The sequence below is a fragment of the Petaurus breviceps genome, unplaced genomic scaffold (genome assembly GCF_028583685.1).
Source record: "Petaurus breviceps papuanus isolate PSGF00001 unplaced genomic scaffold, PetGlider_PUasm1.0 90897, whole genome shotgun sequence".
Classification (NCBI taxonomy): Eukaryota; Metazoa; Chordata; class Mammalia; order Diprotodontia; family Petauridae; genus Petaurus; species Petaurus breviceps.
This window is the reverse complement of record NW_027187374.1, coordinates 564,874-584,624: the sequence shown is the minus strand read 5'-3', so window position 1 is coordinate 584,624 and position 19,751 is coordinate 564,874. Positions and strand designations below refer to the sequence as shown.

General features: G+C 37.3%; 1 protein-coding gene across 6 annotated transcripts in view; it reads right to left on the bottom strand.

The window, feature by feature from the left end:
• Nucleotides 1-810: 810 nt before the first annotated feature.
• PKNOX1 (PBX/knotted 1 homeobox 1) overlaps nucleotides 811-19,751 on the bottom strand; it is a 182,667-nt gene continuing 163,726 nt past the window's right edge. For all 6 annotated transcript variants that reach the window (XM_069074820.1, XM_069074818.1, XM_069074819.1 and 3 more), the window contains one exon: nucleotides 811-4,203. In XM_069074820.1, coding sequence (XP_068930921.1) covers nucleotides 3,992-4,203 — 212 coding nt within the window. In that variant the 3' untranslated portion in view covers nucleotides 811-3,991. The remainder of the gene's footprint in view (nucleotides 4,204-19,751) is intronic.

Genomic DNA, 19,751 nt, shown 5'->3' with positions numbered 1-19,751 from the left:
CCTATTCTCAAGTTTTTTCAAAACTTTTTCAAAATCAAGTTTCCCCTTTCCTCCCTCTTCTAAAATATTTCCTCTTTCCTTTACTGACCTCTGAAATGTGAGAGTTGGAGATAGATAGTTTCATCATAATTTCCTATTAATTCAGTTTTCAATTCTGGGCACTACATTTTGGGAAGGAATTCAATAAGCTGCAGAGTGTTTAAAGGAGGGCAAGTAGGATAGCAAAGGACCCTAAGACCATGCCTTATGAGAAGCTGTGGAAGAAATGGAAATTTTTAACATGGATCAGCGAAGACTTAGGGGAGACAAGACAGCCTTCCAATAGATGAAGGACCATTTCCAAAGGAGGAATGAGAGACTAGACTTGTTCTGTTTGGCCCCAGAGGGCAGAATCTGGAGCAATGGGTGAAAGTTATAGATACAAATTATATTTTGATGTAAGGAAAAAGTTTCTAGCAATGAAGATTATCTAAAAGTGTACCTTCAAGAGGCAGTGGGTTTCTCCTTAGTGAATGTTTAAAAAAAAACAAACTGGATGACTACTTTTTGGATATTTTGTAGACAGGATTCTTGTTCAAATGCAGTTTAGATTTGATGGGATCTGAGTTCCTTTTTAGCTTTGAGATTCAACAGTTCTGCAATTTGAGCCCAACAATCTCAGTGATACATTAATTTTTTGTTATGTGCAGGGATTACATTAAAATCCTAAATGTCAAGGGACTGAGTTCTATTATAATTGAATGCTTTACTTAAAATAGGAAGTGTGTTTTTCCAAAGAGATGTTTCATTTTCATGTAATAACACATCATCCACAGAACATGTTTCTATTTTTAATTATTTTCTTTGATAAATCAATTGCTTCACAAAAATCCTTTTTAAAGACAACAATCCAAGAAAAACTTAATGTTACAGTATTCACATTTTAAAGATTGTCAGTTTTATAGACCAAATATATTTAAAACAAAGAAAGACTGCTGGAATATTTTTGTCACTTTCTGTCAGAGACAGCCCTCTATATGGACAAAAGACTGGATGGTGGGCCTAAATTTGTGTAAAAAGAAAAGGTGCCCTATTACTTTCTCACACAGTTTAGAAACAAAGATCATTTAACAGATCACAAGGAACTAATTAATTCATAAGAAAGAATGCTGTATGCTTTCACACAACAGGTTACTAACAAATATTTGTTTAGTATTCTGTCTAAACAGCATACTTGTGCTCTTTCCCAGTTTATTTCACATACTGGATAAAAGGAGGAATATATTTCACCACCTGGGGAAAAATCCCCAAAACACTGAAGCAGTTTAGCAAGTCCAGCAGTTCAGAGTTTTATTTAGTTTTGGCAAAGCCAACCTTAACTTATTTGATCTATGAGGGAACAACAGTAACAACAACATCAACAACAAAATTCAAGAAGTCAGACTTTAAAATACATTTGGAAGGATACTCCTAATATAAAGAATTCAATAAGAATAGAGTTTGGGATTCAATTTGTTCATTCAAAAAGTACATCTCATAGATTATCTTAGATACGTGGAATGGATGGAAGGTAAATGTTTTTGAGATACTGAGTGATGAATTACCGAGGGAAAAACAAAAATGGCTTACCATGAAAAACAAGTATGTTTAAACTGTATTAAGTAGAGACAATTAAACTTAAAAATTATGGCATGTCCCCTCAAAATCTAAATTTATCTTTTTGCCTATTTGGTAATTAAGGATTTTGGTTTGAAGGGAAACAATTTCAAACATTTAAAAGAATGCAAGGGAAAAAAATCCATATAATTCACTTAGCCTGAATCACTATTCAAATCACTAAAGTTTATGGAACTCTGATTCTCAATTTGCAAAAAGAAAATAACTTCATATTCTCCAAACTACTGCAGTTTGGCACTCCAATAAAGCAAAAAGCACCCTTAACTAACAATCTAATGTAACTGTTAAATTTAACATGATTTCCAAATTCCTGGAATAATTAAAAAAGCAAACGTTCAAAATTGTTCATTTGAACCAAAAACTGGTAAAGAATTCTAGGAATATCTTTAAAAGGGAAGAAATAGTTTCTGAAGTTTCTGGTTAAAAAACATTACCTAGGCAAGTTAAGGTCAAGTTGATATGAGAAATGTGTTTAATTATCTTAATAAAATTTACAAGAAAATAATCCCTGCTTTTAAAAAGTGTATTTCTTTCCTTGCTAAATTGAGTAGTTAAGTAATTTTTAAGTTAGTTTTTGAAAATCTTTAAAACAAACAATTCTCTTTAGAAGGCTAAAAGTATGCAGCAATTTAATGAAGGTTAATTTATAAATTTAGTATTTATTGGGTGGAAATGGTGCCAGAAAAACAAATCATCATTTAAAAAGTACTTCATTATCATTTCAGTTCAATGACCAACTGGCTGCAGTTGCACCTCAAGGACTGATAATATACAGGCCATATAACTTCCTCATGTAAACAAATTAAGTTGATTTTGGTTAGAAATCATTTAAAGAATGTCATTCTACACTATGAAATGAGTTGGTCTATTGGAAGAAAAAAAAATAAGCATGTTTTTTTCTTTTCACTGGTTATGTGTCAACTCAGAAGTCAAAAAACCTAATATTATTCCAAATCCAGCATTACCATAAGATCAAGAGGGGGAAATGATTTTTGGACTTCAAAATAGTTGACAGTATCCAGAAGGCATGCTTAAAACAGTATATGGTAAAGAAATATTGATTTTCAGGATCAAAACCAAACAACTGCACATGAACAACTACCAAACAGCAAAGATGACTGGAAGGAGAAAATATATAATCAAACCATAATTACGATGAAACTAATTTTATCACCAGTTCATGAATATTTTAAAATCACTTGCAGGAGATTGTTTGTTATCTATCCTAGTTTCCTGAACTATCTGAAGAGAATGTGACATATTTTACATAGCACTGCTTTTTTTTTTTTAAACTCCAAAGCAACAACATGGTTAATATGGTAGAAAACTAATAAAAAATATGGACACTGAGTTGTTTAAGATTATTGGGTACCATTTTTGCTTAACTTACTTAAATATATATTTAGCAAATACTTTAGATATAAAGTTTAGGTCATGTGAAATGAATCTGGCCATAACATACAAACTAGTATTTGAAGATATTAAAAATTTCATTAAATAGCTGCTGTTTCTTCATTACTAAATGTAAATTATTATTCTGGGGTAGATCGAAGATATATTCTGAGAAACATGGAATACTAACCTTCAGCATGTTCATTAAATTTGGTCATTTTAGAAACTTCCATTTTGAAATACTAAATATGTATTGTTCTCTAGAAATTATGTTCAATATAATCATAATCCCAATTAGTAATCAATTTATAAAAATAGATTTTATCCAGTAATTCCAGCAAAGTAAAAATAGGAGGTTTTTTCTTTTTTTTTTAAATAACAAATGAAACAAACTCACTGAATGAGAGAAATTAAGCTTATTTTAAAATGCCATACAATCAGAACTTAATCGTTCTTCTTTTATATTGGTGTGTTGCTGTTCACCTCATACTGGCAGTTTTAAGGTGCAAGAGCTTCTTCTAAATAGATGGGCCTAATATAATAATCCAATTTCACTGGCTACAGATTTAAATTAGCCCATTGAGAATCTGCTTTAAAGTACAAAGAAAAATTAAAACAGCATAATTCTTTAGAAAATGGTAGCACTTTCCATTGACATAATAAAGGGACTCAAGGGATGTTTATATTAGAGTTAAACCTTTAAAGAAAAATTCAAAAACCCCCAAAACAAACAAACAAAAAAAAAAACCACACACACATTTGAAAGAAGTTGCTGTACCTGCAAAGACTGTTTAAGATTACTATGAAATACAAAAAGTGCACCCTTCTATATCTACATATAAAACATTAGAAATAAAACTTGTGTAAAATGTTTGCTGTGCAAACTATAAAAAGTCAGTGAAGTCCATTTTTTTTCCTAACTATGGTCACATTCTCTTGCTTCCTACTGCAGAGAATCACTGTTATCCAATACCAGGCCACTAATATTTGTTGCTGTGAGTTCTCCTCCATCATCTTCAGTGCTATCCACAGATTCATCCTCACTCTGGCCTCCCATCATGACTTGCTGCACTGCTAATGTAGCACCATCAGACGACAGAGATTGGAGGCTGTCCACATTCATATTAACTGGTGCAGTAATGGTCACAACAGCTCCTGGGGAGCAAATTCACATTTAACATTTATTTTAAGATTAGTACAACAAACTATGGAACTTAAGTATAAATAAGTATATAGTATATCAATGTAAAATTTCTTAGAAATTTTAATAAAATGTTCTATATAAATATGTATGTGTGTAAACACACATGAAACTATTAAAATGGAATCTCAGATTATGTTGGTTCTGACGCACTTTCTGCAGAAGGAAAGTTCCTTCCATAGGGATATAGAGAATATAGCCTTTTTTTTGAGGAGAAAAATCAAGAAATAATTATAATAATATCATGCTCTAAGGTTTACACAATGCTTTACCTACATTATTTCATTTGATCCTCACAACAGCCCTTAAGGAAAGTACTAGAAGTTTTATCTACATTTTACAGGTGAAGAAGTTGAGGGTGAAAGAAGAGAGGGTAAAGGTAGTTTGAAATTTAACATAAAAAAACCTAAGATCTGGGGCAGCTAGATGGTGCAATGAATACAGACCTGGCCCTGGAGTCAGGAGGACCTGAGTTCAAATGTGTCCTCAGACACTTAACACTTACTAGCCTTGGGCAAGTCACTTAACCCCAATTTCCCAGTCTTCTTCCCTCCCACCCCAAAAAGAGAGAAAGTGCATAGTGTCATAGCATGTTCTTAAAAAACAAAACAAAACACTAAGATCTTAGCAATTGGTCCCATCACTTCCTGGCAAATAGAGAAATGGAAGGAGGAAGCAGTATCAGATTTTATGTTTTGGGGCTCAAAGATCACTGCAGACAGCAACTGCAGCCATGAAATTAAAAGAGTCTTGCTTCTTGGAAGGAAAGCTATGGCAAGTCTGGATAGCAAACTAAAAAGCAGAGACATCATCACCTTGCTGATAAAGGTTCGTATAGTCAAAGCTATGGTTTTTCCAGTAGCAATGTATGGCCAGGAGAATTAGATTAGAAAGGAAAATCAGAATTAGAATTAGAAGGAAAGCTGAGCACCATACAATTGACACTTTTGCACTGTGGTGCTAGAGGAAACTTCTGAGAGTCCCTTGGACAACAAGGAGATAAAATTAGTCAATACTTAAAGAAATTAATTCAGACTATTCATCGGAAGGAAGCTAAAGCTTAAATACTTTGGCCACGTAATGAGAAGACAGGACTCACTGGAAAAGACCCTGATATTGGGGAAAATTGAAGGAAAAAGGAACAGCAGAGGATGAGGTTAGTGTCATGGAAACAATGAGCATGAACCTGGGGCTTTGGGAGATAGTGGAAAATAGAAGAGCCTGGTATGCTATGGTCCATGAAGTCACGAGGAGTCAGACAATACTGAACAACTGAATGACAACAACAAAATCTGAGGCTCCCTGAAATAAAACGATCTGCACATGTTTAAGTAGCTGGCTAAATTCAAATTCAGGTCTCTTCTGACTCTAAGTCCAGAACCTCCCCCCCTTTTTTTTTCTGCTACTTCCCCTAAAGAATCACAATGTTACTGCTGTGAGTTTGCACTTCACTGGTACAAACTGTAATTTATTTATGTCCTTACCCTTCGCGATTCTTGTCTTTTTTCTGTAGAACTTTCCCAGAGGATCTGTTCAATGTGCTGGAGGTCTTCTTCTAGGGTTTTGTATTAGTGGAATTTAGGATATATATCTGCTATCCTTTAATCAACATATGATCAGCTCCTGCCTCCTTTTCTGTTAATATATTTTGTTGTCAATGTTCAATGAGAAGATATTAAATATCCACTATTGTACCATGCTAGGCACTGGGGATACAAAGAAACTGAGAAAAGTCTGCCCTCAAGAATATTCAACCAAGGGGAAATGTGTACACAAGAATGCACATGATAATTTTATAGGGGAGATGATGATACAAACAACTAGAGGGATCAGGAAAGGTTTTTGCACGAAGAGAAACAATTCTGATTAAAAAATGGGAGTTGTTGGAAGGGACTGATCAGATCACTCATCAGCCAACTTAAGATTTTTTAAGAGATACATAGAAAACTAAGGACAGCAAAGAGAAAGAAAAGACAATCCAAGCACAGAAAAGACTGTTGCTCCTTGATAACTGAGTCAAGAGAAGCCCGAGCTGCTCAACCTTTATTTTGCTGGCTTTCTCAGCCAAAGAGAAGGTTCTTTGCCTGGAAAGGGTAAAATAAAAATAGTTATGAGGGAAGGAGACAATTTCCAAGATGAGAAAGGGTAATGGTAAGTACCTGGCTCCTCTTGATAAATTCAGGTTATCTGGCCCAGATGAACTGAAATAACTTAAAATGTGACTGTGGAGCCACTGTCAGTAACATCTGAAAAATCCTGGAGAAAGGGACTGTCTGTCTGTCAGGCAAAACTGGAGAGAGGAAAATATTGACAGAATTTAAAAAAAAGATGCTAAAGGCCAATGAGTTGATTTCTGGCAGAATTCTAGAAAACATTATTAAAAGGGAATCCTTTATTAAGAATCCAGAAATAATGACAATAAAAAGCTTGCACAACTTCAGCAAGAACAAAGTAATCTCATTTCCTTTTCTTTCTTTGTTTCTTCCTTTTTTTTTTTAAACGAGGTTAAAAAACTTGTAGATCAGGGGAATGCTAAAGAGAAAGTGCACCTCAGGGTGGCCAGGTAGCACAGCAAGTAAGAGCACCGGCTCCAGTGTTGAGAAGACCTGGAGATCGAATCCCGGGCTCAGACACTTAGCACCCACCCAGAAACACCTGGCCGTGTAACCTTAAGCAAGTTACTTAACCCCAATTGCTTAGGGGCGGCCAGGTGGCTCAGTGAGTAAGAGCACCGGCTCCAGTGTTGGGATGACCTGGATCAAATCCGGGCTCAGATACTCAGCACCACACTCAGAAATAACTGGCCGTGTAACCTTGAGCAAGTTACTTAACCCCAATTGCTTAAAAAAAAAAAAAAGAGAAAGTGCACCTAGATTTCAGCAGAGAGGTATGGTAAAGGCATTGCTGAATCTCATCCCCATGTCTCTGATCCTTGTGGCCAAAATGGAAAAATTAAAGTTAAATGATAGCACAGTTGGAAGGATTTGGATCTAGCTGAATGACTGGTAGTTAATTGTTAATAGTTCAATGTCAACTTAGAAGGAAGTACCCAATAGAGAGATCTAGAGACCTGTACTTTAAAAATATGAACATTTTTATCAATGACTTGGATAAATGCATAAATGGCTTGTTCATTCATGCTTCAGATGGCAAAAAGCTGAGAGGGATTGGTAACACACTGGCTGATACAGAATCAGGCTCTAAAATGATCTTGATAGGTTAAAACATTGGGCTAACAATAGTAAGATGAAATTTAATAGCGATAAATATTAAATCTTACACAAGAATTCCTTAAAATCAGCCTCACAAATTCAAAATGGTAGAGGCATGGTTAGCTGTTTATCTGAAAAAGAACTGAGTTTTTTTTCGCAGACTGCAAGTTTATTATGAGCCAACAGTAATATAGTAGCCAAAAAAGCTAATAGAAATTTAGGATGGACAAAGGGAGGCATGGCTTCTCTAAGATGACCTATTAATTAACTAAAGAATTAACCAATGACTTATTAATTGCAAAATTCAATGGTCCTTTCTCAGTCTTTATTCTTGACTTGTCTGCAGCATTTAGCACTATTAACCATCCCCACTTCCTAAATACTATACACTCTCTGGGTTTACATGACACTATCATTTTCAAGTTTTCCTCTCTTCTGCCTATATTTTCCTTCTTAGTCTCCTTGGCTGGATCCTCATTCTCTTTCTACTGCCTATATATGGCATCCCACAACGTTCACTTCTGAGTCCTATTCTTTTCACTCTGTAATTACAGTGAGCATCTGTTTAGTGCTTCAATATTGGCAAAGTGCAAGTGCTAGCACATTTGATTCTCATAACAACCCTGCGAGGTAGGTGCTTACAGATGAAGAAACAGGGGGAGTAAATGACTTGCTTATGAAGTGTCTGAGGAAGGGTTTGAATCCATGTCCACCTGATTCCAGATCCTGGGCTCTGCTCACTATGTCACCGAGCCGCCCTTCTCCCCTAAGCCGTCACTTGAGGTGGCCTCATCAGCTCTCCAGGCTGAATACTATAGAGATGAATTCTAGATCTAGATATTCCACTCCAGTTTTTCTTCCAGTAGGAGGTTAGGCATCTCAAATGTGATATGTTTAAAAAACCCTTAATTTTCCTTTTCCCCTAAAACTTTCCCTCTTCCTTAGTTTTCTGTTTTGGTTAAGGGGACCAATATACTCTCTATCACCTGGATTCACAACTTCAGAATTATCCTTGATTCTTTTTCCTTTATCTCATGTCCAATCTGTTTTCAAGTTTTTTTAATTCTGCTTTCACAGTATATCCTGAACCCATCTTCTCTCCAATCACACGACCACTACCCTAGATGAAGTCCTCATCACCATGTATCTGATCCTTCCCCCATCTGCTGCTTTTTCATATTTTAAATATTTCCCTTGGTTTCTGGTTTTTCTTAATTGTTATTGCTCATTCCATCCATTCCTATTAGCCATTTTTTCATATCTCTCCTCCATTTTTTGTGGCTAAACTCCTTGAGAAGGCCGTCTATAATCAGTTCCTCTACTTCCTTTCCTCTCACTCTGTTCTTAAGAAACTGCAGACTGGCTTCCCACCTTAAAGTTCAACTGAAATGGTTCTCTCCAATCATTCTCTTCAATGATCTCTTAATTGCTAAAAATAATAGTCTTTTCTCTGTCTTTATCTCTCTTGACTTCTCTGCAATCTTTGGTACTACTGATCACCCTCTTTTTCCTGACATTCTCTTCTCCCTAGGTTTTTGTGACAATCCTTCCTCTGGTTTTTCTCCTATTTGACTGTTCCTTCTTAGCGTTCTTTGCTAGTCTCATCCAGAATATGCTCACTATGTGTGGGGGTCCCCAGGGTTCTGTTGTTCTATTCTCCCTCTATACAGATTTGCATGGTGATCTCATCAACTCCAATGGATTCAATTACCATCTCTATTTAAATGGTTCTTGGATCTATTTATTCAGTCTTAATTCCTCTTCTGTGGCAGCTAGGTGGTACAGTGGATGGAGCTCTGGGCCTGAAGTCAGGAAGACCTGAGTTCAGATGTGCCCTCAGACCCTTACTAGCTGTGTGACCCTGGGCAAGTCATTTAACCCTGTTTGCCTCAGTTTCTTCATCTGTAAAATGCGAGGGAGAAGGAAATGGAAAACTGCTCCAGTGTCTTTGCCAAGAAAATGACCCAAATGGAATCATGAAGAGTCAGACACAACTGAAATGACTGAACAGAAACAAAGCTCTCTCCTCATCACCATAGTCACATTTCCAGCTATTTGTTAGACATCTTGAACTGGGTGTCCCATAGACCTCCTAAATGCAACATTTCTAAAACTTAATCCTATCTTTCTTCCTGTCCTATTACTCTTGAGTGCACCACCATCCTCCCAAGTCATCCAGGATCACAATTTTGGTGTCTTCCTTGACTCCTCACTCTCTCTCACCACCTTCCTCCCCAATCCAATCTGTAGCAATCTGCAGGTTTTACCTTCATACCATGCCTTGTATATCCCCTTTCTCTCCTCTGACACTGTCGCCCCCCTGATCATCATCACCATCACCTCATCATCTCATGATTAGATGCAATAGCTTCTTAACTGGTCTCCTGGCCTCAAGTCTCTCCTTACTCCAGGCCATCCTCCACTCAGAGGTCAAAATGTTCTTACTAAAGCATAGATCTGACCACATCACCTACCCATTCAATAAACTCTAGTGGCCACACACCTATTAGATTAGCTAATATGACAGAAAATGACAAATGGTGGAGGGGATGTGGGAAAACTGAGACACTAATGCACTGTTAGTGGAGCTGTGAACTGGTTTAACGATTCTGGAGAAAAATTCGGAACTACATTCAAAAGGCATGTTTGACTCAGGAATACAACCGCTAGGTTTATATATCAAAGAGATTAAAAAAAAAAAAGAAAAAGGGGCAGCTAGGTGGTGCAGTGAGTAGAGCACTGGCCCTGGAGTCAGGAGGACCTGAGTTCAAGTCCGCCTTCAGACACTTAACACAAAAACTAGCCATGTGACCTTGGGCAAGTCACTTAACCCCAATTGCCCTCCAGAAAAAAAAGCAAAAAGAAAAGAAAAGAGACCTGTTTCTACAAAAAATATTTATACCAGCTCTTTTTGTGGTGGTAAAGAAGTGGAAACTGGGGGGAAACCCATCAATTGGGGAATGGATGAACAAGTTGTGGTATATGATTGTGATGGAATACCACTGTGTTATAAAAAATAATGAGCAGGATACTTTCAGAAAAACCTGGGAATACTTACATGAACTGATTGTAATGGGAATGTAAATTTAAATATATTCCCTGCCCCTAGGCTAAAGTGCACCTGGAGCCTGGGGTGGGAGGCTTGTTTTTCAGTAGATACTTTTTGATTGGCCAGTGAGTCAATAAGGTTGTTGCATTCTCTGAGCCAGGAGAAGGCTATATAAGTCCTGATGTTTACCTTTGTTTTGGGGCTCACTTTGAGAAGTGTTCTGTGATTTGATCAGATGACACTCTGGGAAGCTGTTCTCCAGGGGCTGCTGGCTTTGAAACCCAGATGTTGATTTGGTATGGATGTAATGGTTGGACAGTTTGGAAATCTGTCTACTTGATCTGTTTCTGTCTTGATAATTCTGTCTGTATACTCTGAAGTTCGGGGTGCTGAACTTTTCCCCCTGAACTAGGTAAACGATATATGTTTGACTGATTAAAGTAAGCTTGTTAACCCATTTTGAGTTGCTTTCCTTTAACAAAGCAGATCTATGAACCCGTGGTGGCAGCAACCCTGGGGACACTGGGGTGCTTGCTGCTACACTGATGCAAAGTGAAATCAGCAGAACCAAGAGAATACTATATACAGTAATAGCAATATTGTTATTAATATTAATGCTAGTTAATATTAATATTATTATATTAAAATTCTATCTACCTCCAGAGAAAACTGATGGAGGCTGAATGCAGATAGAAAGGTGCTTTTTAAAACTTCACTTTTCTTCTTTGTTTTGGTTTATGTTTTCTTTCATAACATGTCTAATACAGAAATGTTTTACATGACTGCACATGTGTAACATATATCAAATTGCTTGGAAGGAGTGAGGGAGAGAATCTGAAATGCAAAATTTAAAAAAATGAATGTTCAAAATTGTTTTTACATGTAATTTGGAGAGAATAAAATACTAAAAGTAAAGAAAAACTCTACTGGTTCTCTATCACCTCCAAGATCAAATATTAAGTCCTCTGTTTGGCATTCAAAGTGCTTTATAACCTGTCTCCCTCCTACATTTCCATTCTTCTTACACTTTACTTCCTGCCAACATAGCCCGTGATGTAGTGATACTGGCCTTTCCTATTCCATGGATAATATACTCTACCTCCTGACACCAACCATTTTGACTGTCAGTCTCATATGCCTGGAACTCTCTCCTCGCTCAATTCTACCTTCTGGCCACTCTGATTTCCTTCAAGACTCAGTCAAAATCCTGTGTTTTACAAGAAACTTTTTACAGCCCCTATTCATGCTAGTGGCTTCCCTCTATTGATTATCCCCAATTTATCCTGTATATACAAGAGATGATCAACAGAGGGAGATAATCAAGAAGCCATAACTAAATATGAAATATGGCATTCAAATACAAAACTTAAGAGATGCATAAAAAAGAAACATGAGTGAAAAATAACAAGGGACTAAACATCCTTATATATTTTTATCATCCCAGGGGAAATTTAATTAGACAGATGACCTTGGTGTGTTTCTATTATGTCTGGATAATCTCAAAATAATAAAGGAAAGGTAGGGAAGAAGTAAGCATTGGGAGAGGAGGAAAAGGAGAAGAAGTATATTGGCTTATATACTTGGGGTGTATAAGGAAGAGGTTATAAAATGGAGATGACAATGAGAGGGAAAAGAGGTTAACACTTAAACCTCACTCTCATCTGACCAGGTCCAAGGAAATAATTGGGTTCAGAAACTCATCTTATTCATAAGGAAGTAGAAAGGAAAAAGGTGGGGAATAAGAGGAAGGGTAAATTCAGAGAGTAAGTGGTCATAAGTAAAAAAATATTCTTAAAGAGGAGAGAGTAAAAGAATGATAAAAAGTATAAGAATAGGATGGAGAGAAATAGTTAGCAATCATACTTGCAAATGTGAATGGTATAAACTTACTCATAAAATGGGAGAAGACAGTAGAATGAATAAGAAATCAGAACCCAACAATATGTTGTTCACAAGAAATACACTTGAAACAGAAAGATATATGTAGATTTAAAATAAGAGGCTGGAGCAGAATCTATTATTCTTCAGCTGAAGAAAACAAAAGGCAGGGGTGGCAATCTCAGACGAAGCAAAAGCAAAAATACACAATTAAAAGAAATAAACTAGGAAAGTACAGTTTGCTAAAAGATACCAAAGGAAATTAATCAAAATCAATTCTGAAATATATGCATTAAATGGCAAAACATCTAAATTCGTAAAGTAAAACTTAAAGAAGTTATAGGAATAAATTAGCAGAACTATAACAGCAGGGAATCTCAACTGATCCCTCTCAAACCGAGATAAATCTAACCATAAAATAAACCAGAAAGAAGTTAAGAACCTGAATGGAATTTTTGAAAAGTTGTATATAATAGGCTTCTTAAACTTTTTCCACTCACGATCCCTTCAGCACTTCTTAAACTGTGGGTTGCAACCCTATTTGGGGTCATGACCCATAGTTTAAGTAATATTGTCATAGACCACAGGAGAATACTGAATGTGAATAGAAACTATGCCTACTTCCCTTCTATGCATGGTACCTTCACAAAAATTGATCATACACTGTAGCATAAAACCTCACAAACAAATGCAGAGAAGCAAAACTAATAAATGCATCTTTGTCTGACCATAGTGTAACAAAAGGTATATTCAATAACAACACTGATGAACAATTAATTTGCCTAACTGGTTTTTTTTTTTTGAGGGTGGAAGGCAGGGCAATTAAGGTTAAGTGATTTGCCCAAGGTCACATAGGGTAGTTAAGTGTTAAATGTCTGAGGTCAGATTTGAACTTGGGTCCTCTTGACTCCAGGGCCAGTGTTCTATTCACTGTGCCATCCAGCGCCCCCAAAAATTAATTTGAAAGTAGATGACTTAATCATAAAGAATGGATGGCTAAAAGAACAAATCATTGAAACAATCAATAATTTCCTTAAAGATAATGACAATAATGAGACAACATACCAAAATTTGGGAGATGCAGCCAAAGCAGTATGCAGGAGAAAATTTATAGAGAAAAAAAAGAAGATCCATAAATAGAGGATGCAACTAAAAAAGACTAGGAAACTAACAAGGTGAAAACCCCTAAATGAACACCAAAAGAAAAATCCTGAAAATCCAAGAAGAGATTAGCATAATTCAAAGTAAAAAAACATATAAATGGAGCTGTTTTTTTTTTTAAAAGCAATCAAACAGATAACCCATTGGCTAATTTGATTTAAAAAAGAGGAAAACCAAATTATCAGCATCAAAAGTAAAAATTGTGTATTCATAACCAATTAAAATTAAATAAAAGCATGGTTTGGAGCTATTTTGTCTAAATATATGTCAAAAAATGTGACAATATGAATAATTACAAAAATATAAGTTGTCCAGATTAACAGAACAGGGCATAGAATACTTAAATCAACTCTTCTTTGGAAAAGAAAATTGAACAAGCCATAAATGAACTTCCTAAGAAAAAGAACTCATGAACAGATGGATTTAGAAGTGACTTCTTTTTTTTTTTTTTGAGGGCAATTGGGGTTAAGTAACTTGCCCAAGGTTACACGGCTAGTTTTTTTTGTGTGAGTGTTAAGTGTCTGAGACCAGAACCGAATTCAGGTCCTCCTGACTCCGGGGCCGGCGCTTTACTCACTGCGCCACCTAGCCACCCCTAGAAGTGACATCTACCAAACATTTAAAGAATAATTAATTACAATACTATACAAACTGTATAAAAAAAATAGCAAAGTAGTCCTACCAAATTCCTTCTATGACAAAAATATGATCTTTTTTTTTTTTTTTAAGCAATCGGGGTTAAGTAACTTGCTCAAGGTTACACGACCAGTTATTTCTGGGTGTGGTGCTAAGTATCTGAGCCTGGATTTAACCCAGGTCATCCCGACACTGGAGCCAGTGCTCTTACTCACTGAGCCACCTGGCCGCCCCTAAGCAATTGGGGTTAAGTGACTTGCTCAAGGTTACACAGCCAGGTGTTTCTGGGTGGGTGCTAAGTGTCTGAGCCCGGGATTTGATCTCCAGGTCATCCTGACACTGGAGCTGGTGCTCTTACTCGCTGTGCTACCTGGCCGCCCCCACAAATATGATCTTGACACCTAAACCAGGGAGAGTACAAATAGAAAAAAGAAAACTATAGCCCCATAAACTATAGTTTATATAAACAATTTTAGTCTGTTGAATATTGATGCAAAAATTTTAAATAAAATACTAGCTAGGAAATTTGAGCAAGTTATCACAAAGATCATACACTATGACCAGGCTGGATTTATACAAGGAATGTAGGGCTACTTCACTATTAGGAAAACTATAAGCATATTTGACCATATTAACAGCAGAAACAAGAAAAATCATGATTATTTCAATAGATGCAGAAAAAGTTTTAACAAAACACAATATCCATTTCTATTAAAATACTAGAAAATACAGGAATAAGTACAGCTTTCCTTAAAATGATAAGTAGTATCTATTTTAAACCAAACACAAGTATTATCTATACTGGGGACAAAAGCTAGAAACCTAACCAATAAGATCAAATATTATCAATACTGTACTAGAGATGCTATCTACAGCAATACAAGAAAAAGAAATTGATGAAATAACCCATGTAATGAGGAAAGAAAGCTATCACTCTTTGCAGATGATATGATGGTTTACTTAGAAAACCCTAGAGAGTCAACTAAAAAACTAACTGAAACAATTGAACAATTTCAGCAAAATCACAAGAAATAAAACAAACACACCATTCATCAGCATTTCTGTATGTTATCATAAAAACGCAGCAGGAATACATTATGTTTCATTGAATATAATTATAGACAGTCTAAAATACTTCAGAATCTATCTGCTAAGACTCACATATATAGGAATTATATGAATACAATTACAAAAATGCTTCACATGAATAAAGACAGATCTAAATATCTGGAGAATTGATCATGGGTAGGCTGAGCCAGCATAACAAAAATGACAATATTACGTAATTTAATTTACTAAATTTAAATTGAATTTAGTAATACTTAGCATATAGTGCTATTCTAATAAAATTACAAGAAAAAAGCTTTATTGAGCTACAAAAAATAACAAAATTCATCTGGAGGAACAAAAAGTCAAGAATATCAAGGGAACCATTGAGAAAAATGGAAAGGAAGGGGGCCCAGAAGTACCAGATCTCAAACCATAGTATAAAGTTGTAACAATCAAAACAATCTGGTACCGGGTGTAAGGGTTATGGGATTTAAAGATCTCCCATGGACATGCTGACATAGCAGAGCAAGAGAAAGTGAAAAGCCGAGCTAACGGTCCTGCGGTTGGCAGTTGGCGGCGATTGCCTTTTTTTTTTTTTTTTTGAGTTAGGACTCCTGCTGAGGACTGCCAGGGGCCGGAGCTGCTGGGAGCGTGCTTCCAGGGCGCTGGGTGGTTGCTGTGAGTGGGGAGAGGAGGACCTTTGCCTGAGGTAGCCTGTTCTGAGGGCTTGAAAATGTGGGTGCTTTCTACTTTATCTACCTGTGCCAATGTCATAACTACTCTGATGGCTTTCACTTTCTGGTTTTGGGACTCAGTCTTTTGGTATCTTAATAAATTTTCTAGTTTATTTCCCCAAATGGCAAACCTGACGTATTTTGTGATGGATAATTATATCAGCATATTTGTAATCTCTATAGGCATTGTGACTATGGCATTGCTGATACATTTGGCGACGAGGATGGGATCACAAAATGTCAGGCCTCTATTTGGAAGCAGTGGGGCTTTAGAGGGAGAAATGGCTATTCCAGGATGGGAGGATTTGCCTTATTCCTCTCTAGCCAGAGAATGGGCTAAAAGCACAGGGCCCTGTGAAAACTGGGAACCAAGGCTAAAAGAGGGAGAACCTGGAGATTTGGAAAGATGTTTGAAAGCAATACCCATAGAACCAGGCAAAGAACTGGCAGGAGTGTGCAGGAGAGGCTGGGTGCTGCTAACAAGTTATCGCCTTATGTGTAAAAGTAGGGATAAGCTGCTGAAGGAAAGAGCTAGGATGGCTAGGGATTCAGCTGGTTTGCCTGAGGATTTTTCTGTGTCACAGTACTCAGAAGAGCAAACTGGAGGGACTCATGTGGTCCAGGAGCAAGCTACTGTTCATGTAGCTAAAAGGAAGCAAAAAACTAGCAGAAGGAATGTGCATGCAGCTTTTGTACAGGCTGGGCAGAGTTGCCCTGACAGCTTCCAGGAGAATGTGTGTGAGGAGAATGGAACAAGGTTAGATGAGGAGTCTTCTAATGTAGAAGCTCTCCCCATACGAAGAAGAAGGCAGGAGAACCACCGAGGCAAAACAGAGTCCAGGGAGATAATTGAGGATTTCACTCAACAGGAGATCACTGATATATTGAGTAGATTTACCCAAAGAATGGGGGAGTCTTTAGTGTCTTGGATAGTAAGAATCACTGATGAAGGCGCCGGAGGAATAACACTGGACAATGAGGACTGTTTAAAATTCATAAGTATCAGTCAGAATCCTTTTGTACACCAGGCTTTTAGGGATCACCATATGCAAGGAGGAAATAACAAAACGAATCTTCTAGCTTTAGCTGCAGAAGGTTGCAAAAAGCAATATCCGACTGAATCTATGTGGCCTAGGGGAGACAGACCCTGGTACTCACTTAGAGACTGTATGAGAAAGCTAAAGGAGGAGGTAATGAAAACTGCTATCCTGATTGGAGATGCAAATGCATATTATGATACCCCCCTAGGAGTTCCTCATAGAAATATCATAGTGAAGACGGCTCCTCCTGCATATAAGCACCTAATTCTGACTCTTTTAATTGGAGAAATAGGGCACCCTCTTTCAGAGGTGCTGGATAAGATTTCACATTTAAGCGATTTAGGGGAATGGGAAAAAGACAAATTGCCTCGAGAGAGAAGAGTAAACAGCCAGAGGATTCAGAGACAAAATAGACCCACAAGAAGGGAACTGTTCACTGCTCTATTAAGAGCTGGGGTGGACTTTAGAAGAATAGATGGTATTCCAACTGAAGAGCTGCATAAGCTGTACCAAGAAAAGGTACTTAGCATTAGAATGAACAGGGAAGCAGGAACCACCCCCGCAGGTATTTCTGAATCTGAATCTTTGTATCCAAGTTTGCCCCACCTTCAGGGGGAATAGGAGATAGGCCAAGCCCCAGCCCAGATAAAAGAAATATGCAGAAGAGATTGCAGACCCCATATTGGTTTAACAATATATTGGAAGAATGGATCAACTACTGTGACTAGGGCACTGATTGATACTGGGGCTGAGGCCACACTTATCTATGGAAACCCTGATAAGTTTAAACATGGAACTCCTATTACCATCACAGGTCTAGGAGACACTGAAATATCAGCCAGACAGGTTAAAATAACAATGAAAATTGGGCAGTTACCTAAGAAGGAATATACTGTGGTTGTTGTACCCATTCCTGAATACATCACTGGAATAGATGTATTGAGAGGCATGACTCTGAATTTACCTGAAGGAAGATACCACTTTGCTGTGAGGAAGATAGGAATTAATACAGTTTTAGTAGGAAAACTAAAAATGGACCCAATCACTTTACCTGAACCTTCTGAAGTAATTACTTTAAAACAGTATCGTGTGCCAGATGGGCAAGATGAAATTGCCACTACTATAAAGGAATATGTTGAAGCAGGAGTGTTAGTCCTTACAACCACAAGATGGAATAATCCTGTCTGGCCAGTAAGAAAATCAGATGGGACATGGAGAATGACTGTGGATTACAGACAGTTGAATAAGGTGACTCCTTCTTTGTATGCTGCTGTTCCAGATACCATCACCTTAATAGAAAGGATCCAGAAATATGATGGGACTTGGTATGCAGTTATTGACTTGGCAAATGCCTTCTTCACCATCCCAATAGACTCTAAACAATGGGACCACTTCGCTTTCACTTGGCAGGGTAGACAATATACTTTTACTCGCTTGCCACAAGGGTACATACATAACCCCACTATCTGTCACAGGAACTGAAGGATTTGGTTCTACTGATAGAATAAAATCAGGAGCTAAAGTATGGGTAAAACGGAAGCCAGATGATGTTCCAAAGGCTGCAGAGATTATAGCATATGGGAAGGATAACACTGTAACTATTGTTTATTCTGGAGAAGATGATTACAAAATTGTACCCTTAAATCATTTATTCTACCGTGAGTGAGGCTACAATAGTCTGGTTATTGTCTCTTTGCTTCTTCTTGATTTTTTTTGTTTGTTCACCTTGTTTGTTAGATTTGTTTCCACAGGTTGGTACCCTCCATCTGTAGATGCCTGATAGCTTAAGCTGGATGTCACCCCCTGTCTGCAACTGTGATGTGTCACCCTTGGACCTGGCATCAAGCATATTAAGAACTGATCTCTCAAATGGGACCCCTTAGGACAGGGACAGCTCTACATCCGATTTCAGCAGCAAGTAGCCATAGAAGAAGAGATCTTCACCCCTTACCACAAGATTTTGGGGCCCCATTTGTTCGGGGTGGGGGGGAATGATGGGAAGCTTGTGCTCAAGCCCCACCCTAAAATATGTTTTTTTGTGTTTATTGTGTGCTATTCTTGTTATATGGTTGTGAAATTTTGTTGACACCAGTTATTCCTACTGTATTTTTGCCAAGTAAGGGACATGAAAGATCTTGGGGCCGAATGTAAGGGTTATGGGATTTAAAGATCTCCCATGCCCCATGGACATGCTGACATAGCAGAGTAAGAGAAAGTGAAAAGCCGAGCTAACGGTCCTGCGGTTGGCAGTTGGCGGCGAATGCCTTTTTTTTTTTTTTTTGAGTTAGGACTCCTGCTGAGGACTGCCAGGGGCCGGAGCTGCTGGGAGCGTGCTTCCAGGGCGCTGGGTGGTTGCTGTGAGTGGGGAGAGGAGGACCTTTGCCTGAGGTAGCCTGTTCTGTTTTGAGGGCTTGAAAATGTGGGTGCTTTCTACTTTATCTACCTGTGCCAATGTCATAACTACTCTGATGGCTTTCACTTTCTGGTTTTGGGACTCAGTCTTTTGGTATCTTAATAAATTTTCTAGTTTATTTCCCCAAATGGCAAACCTGACGTATTTTGTGATGGATAATTATATCAGCATATTTGTAATCTCTATAGGCATTGTGAATATGGCATTGCTGATACACCGGGTAAGAAAAAGAAGAGCCGATCAATGGAACAGATTAGTCACATAAAATATAGAAACAAATGAGCACAGTAACTGAATGTCTGATAAACTCAAAGATCTGAGCTATTAGA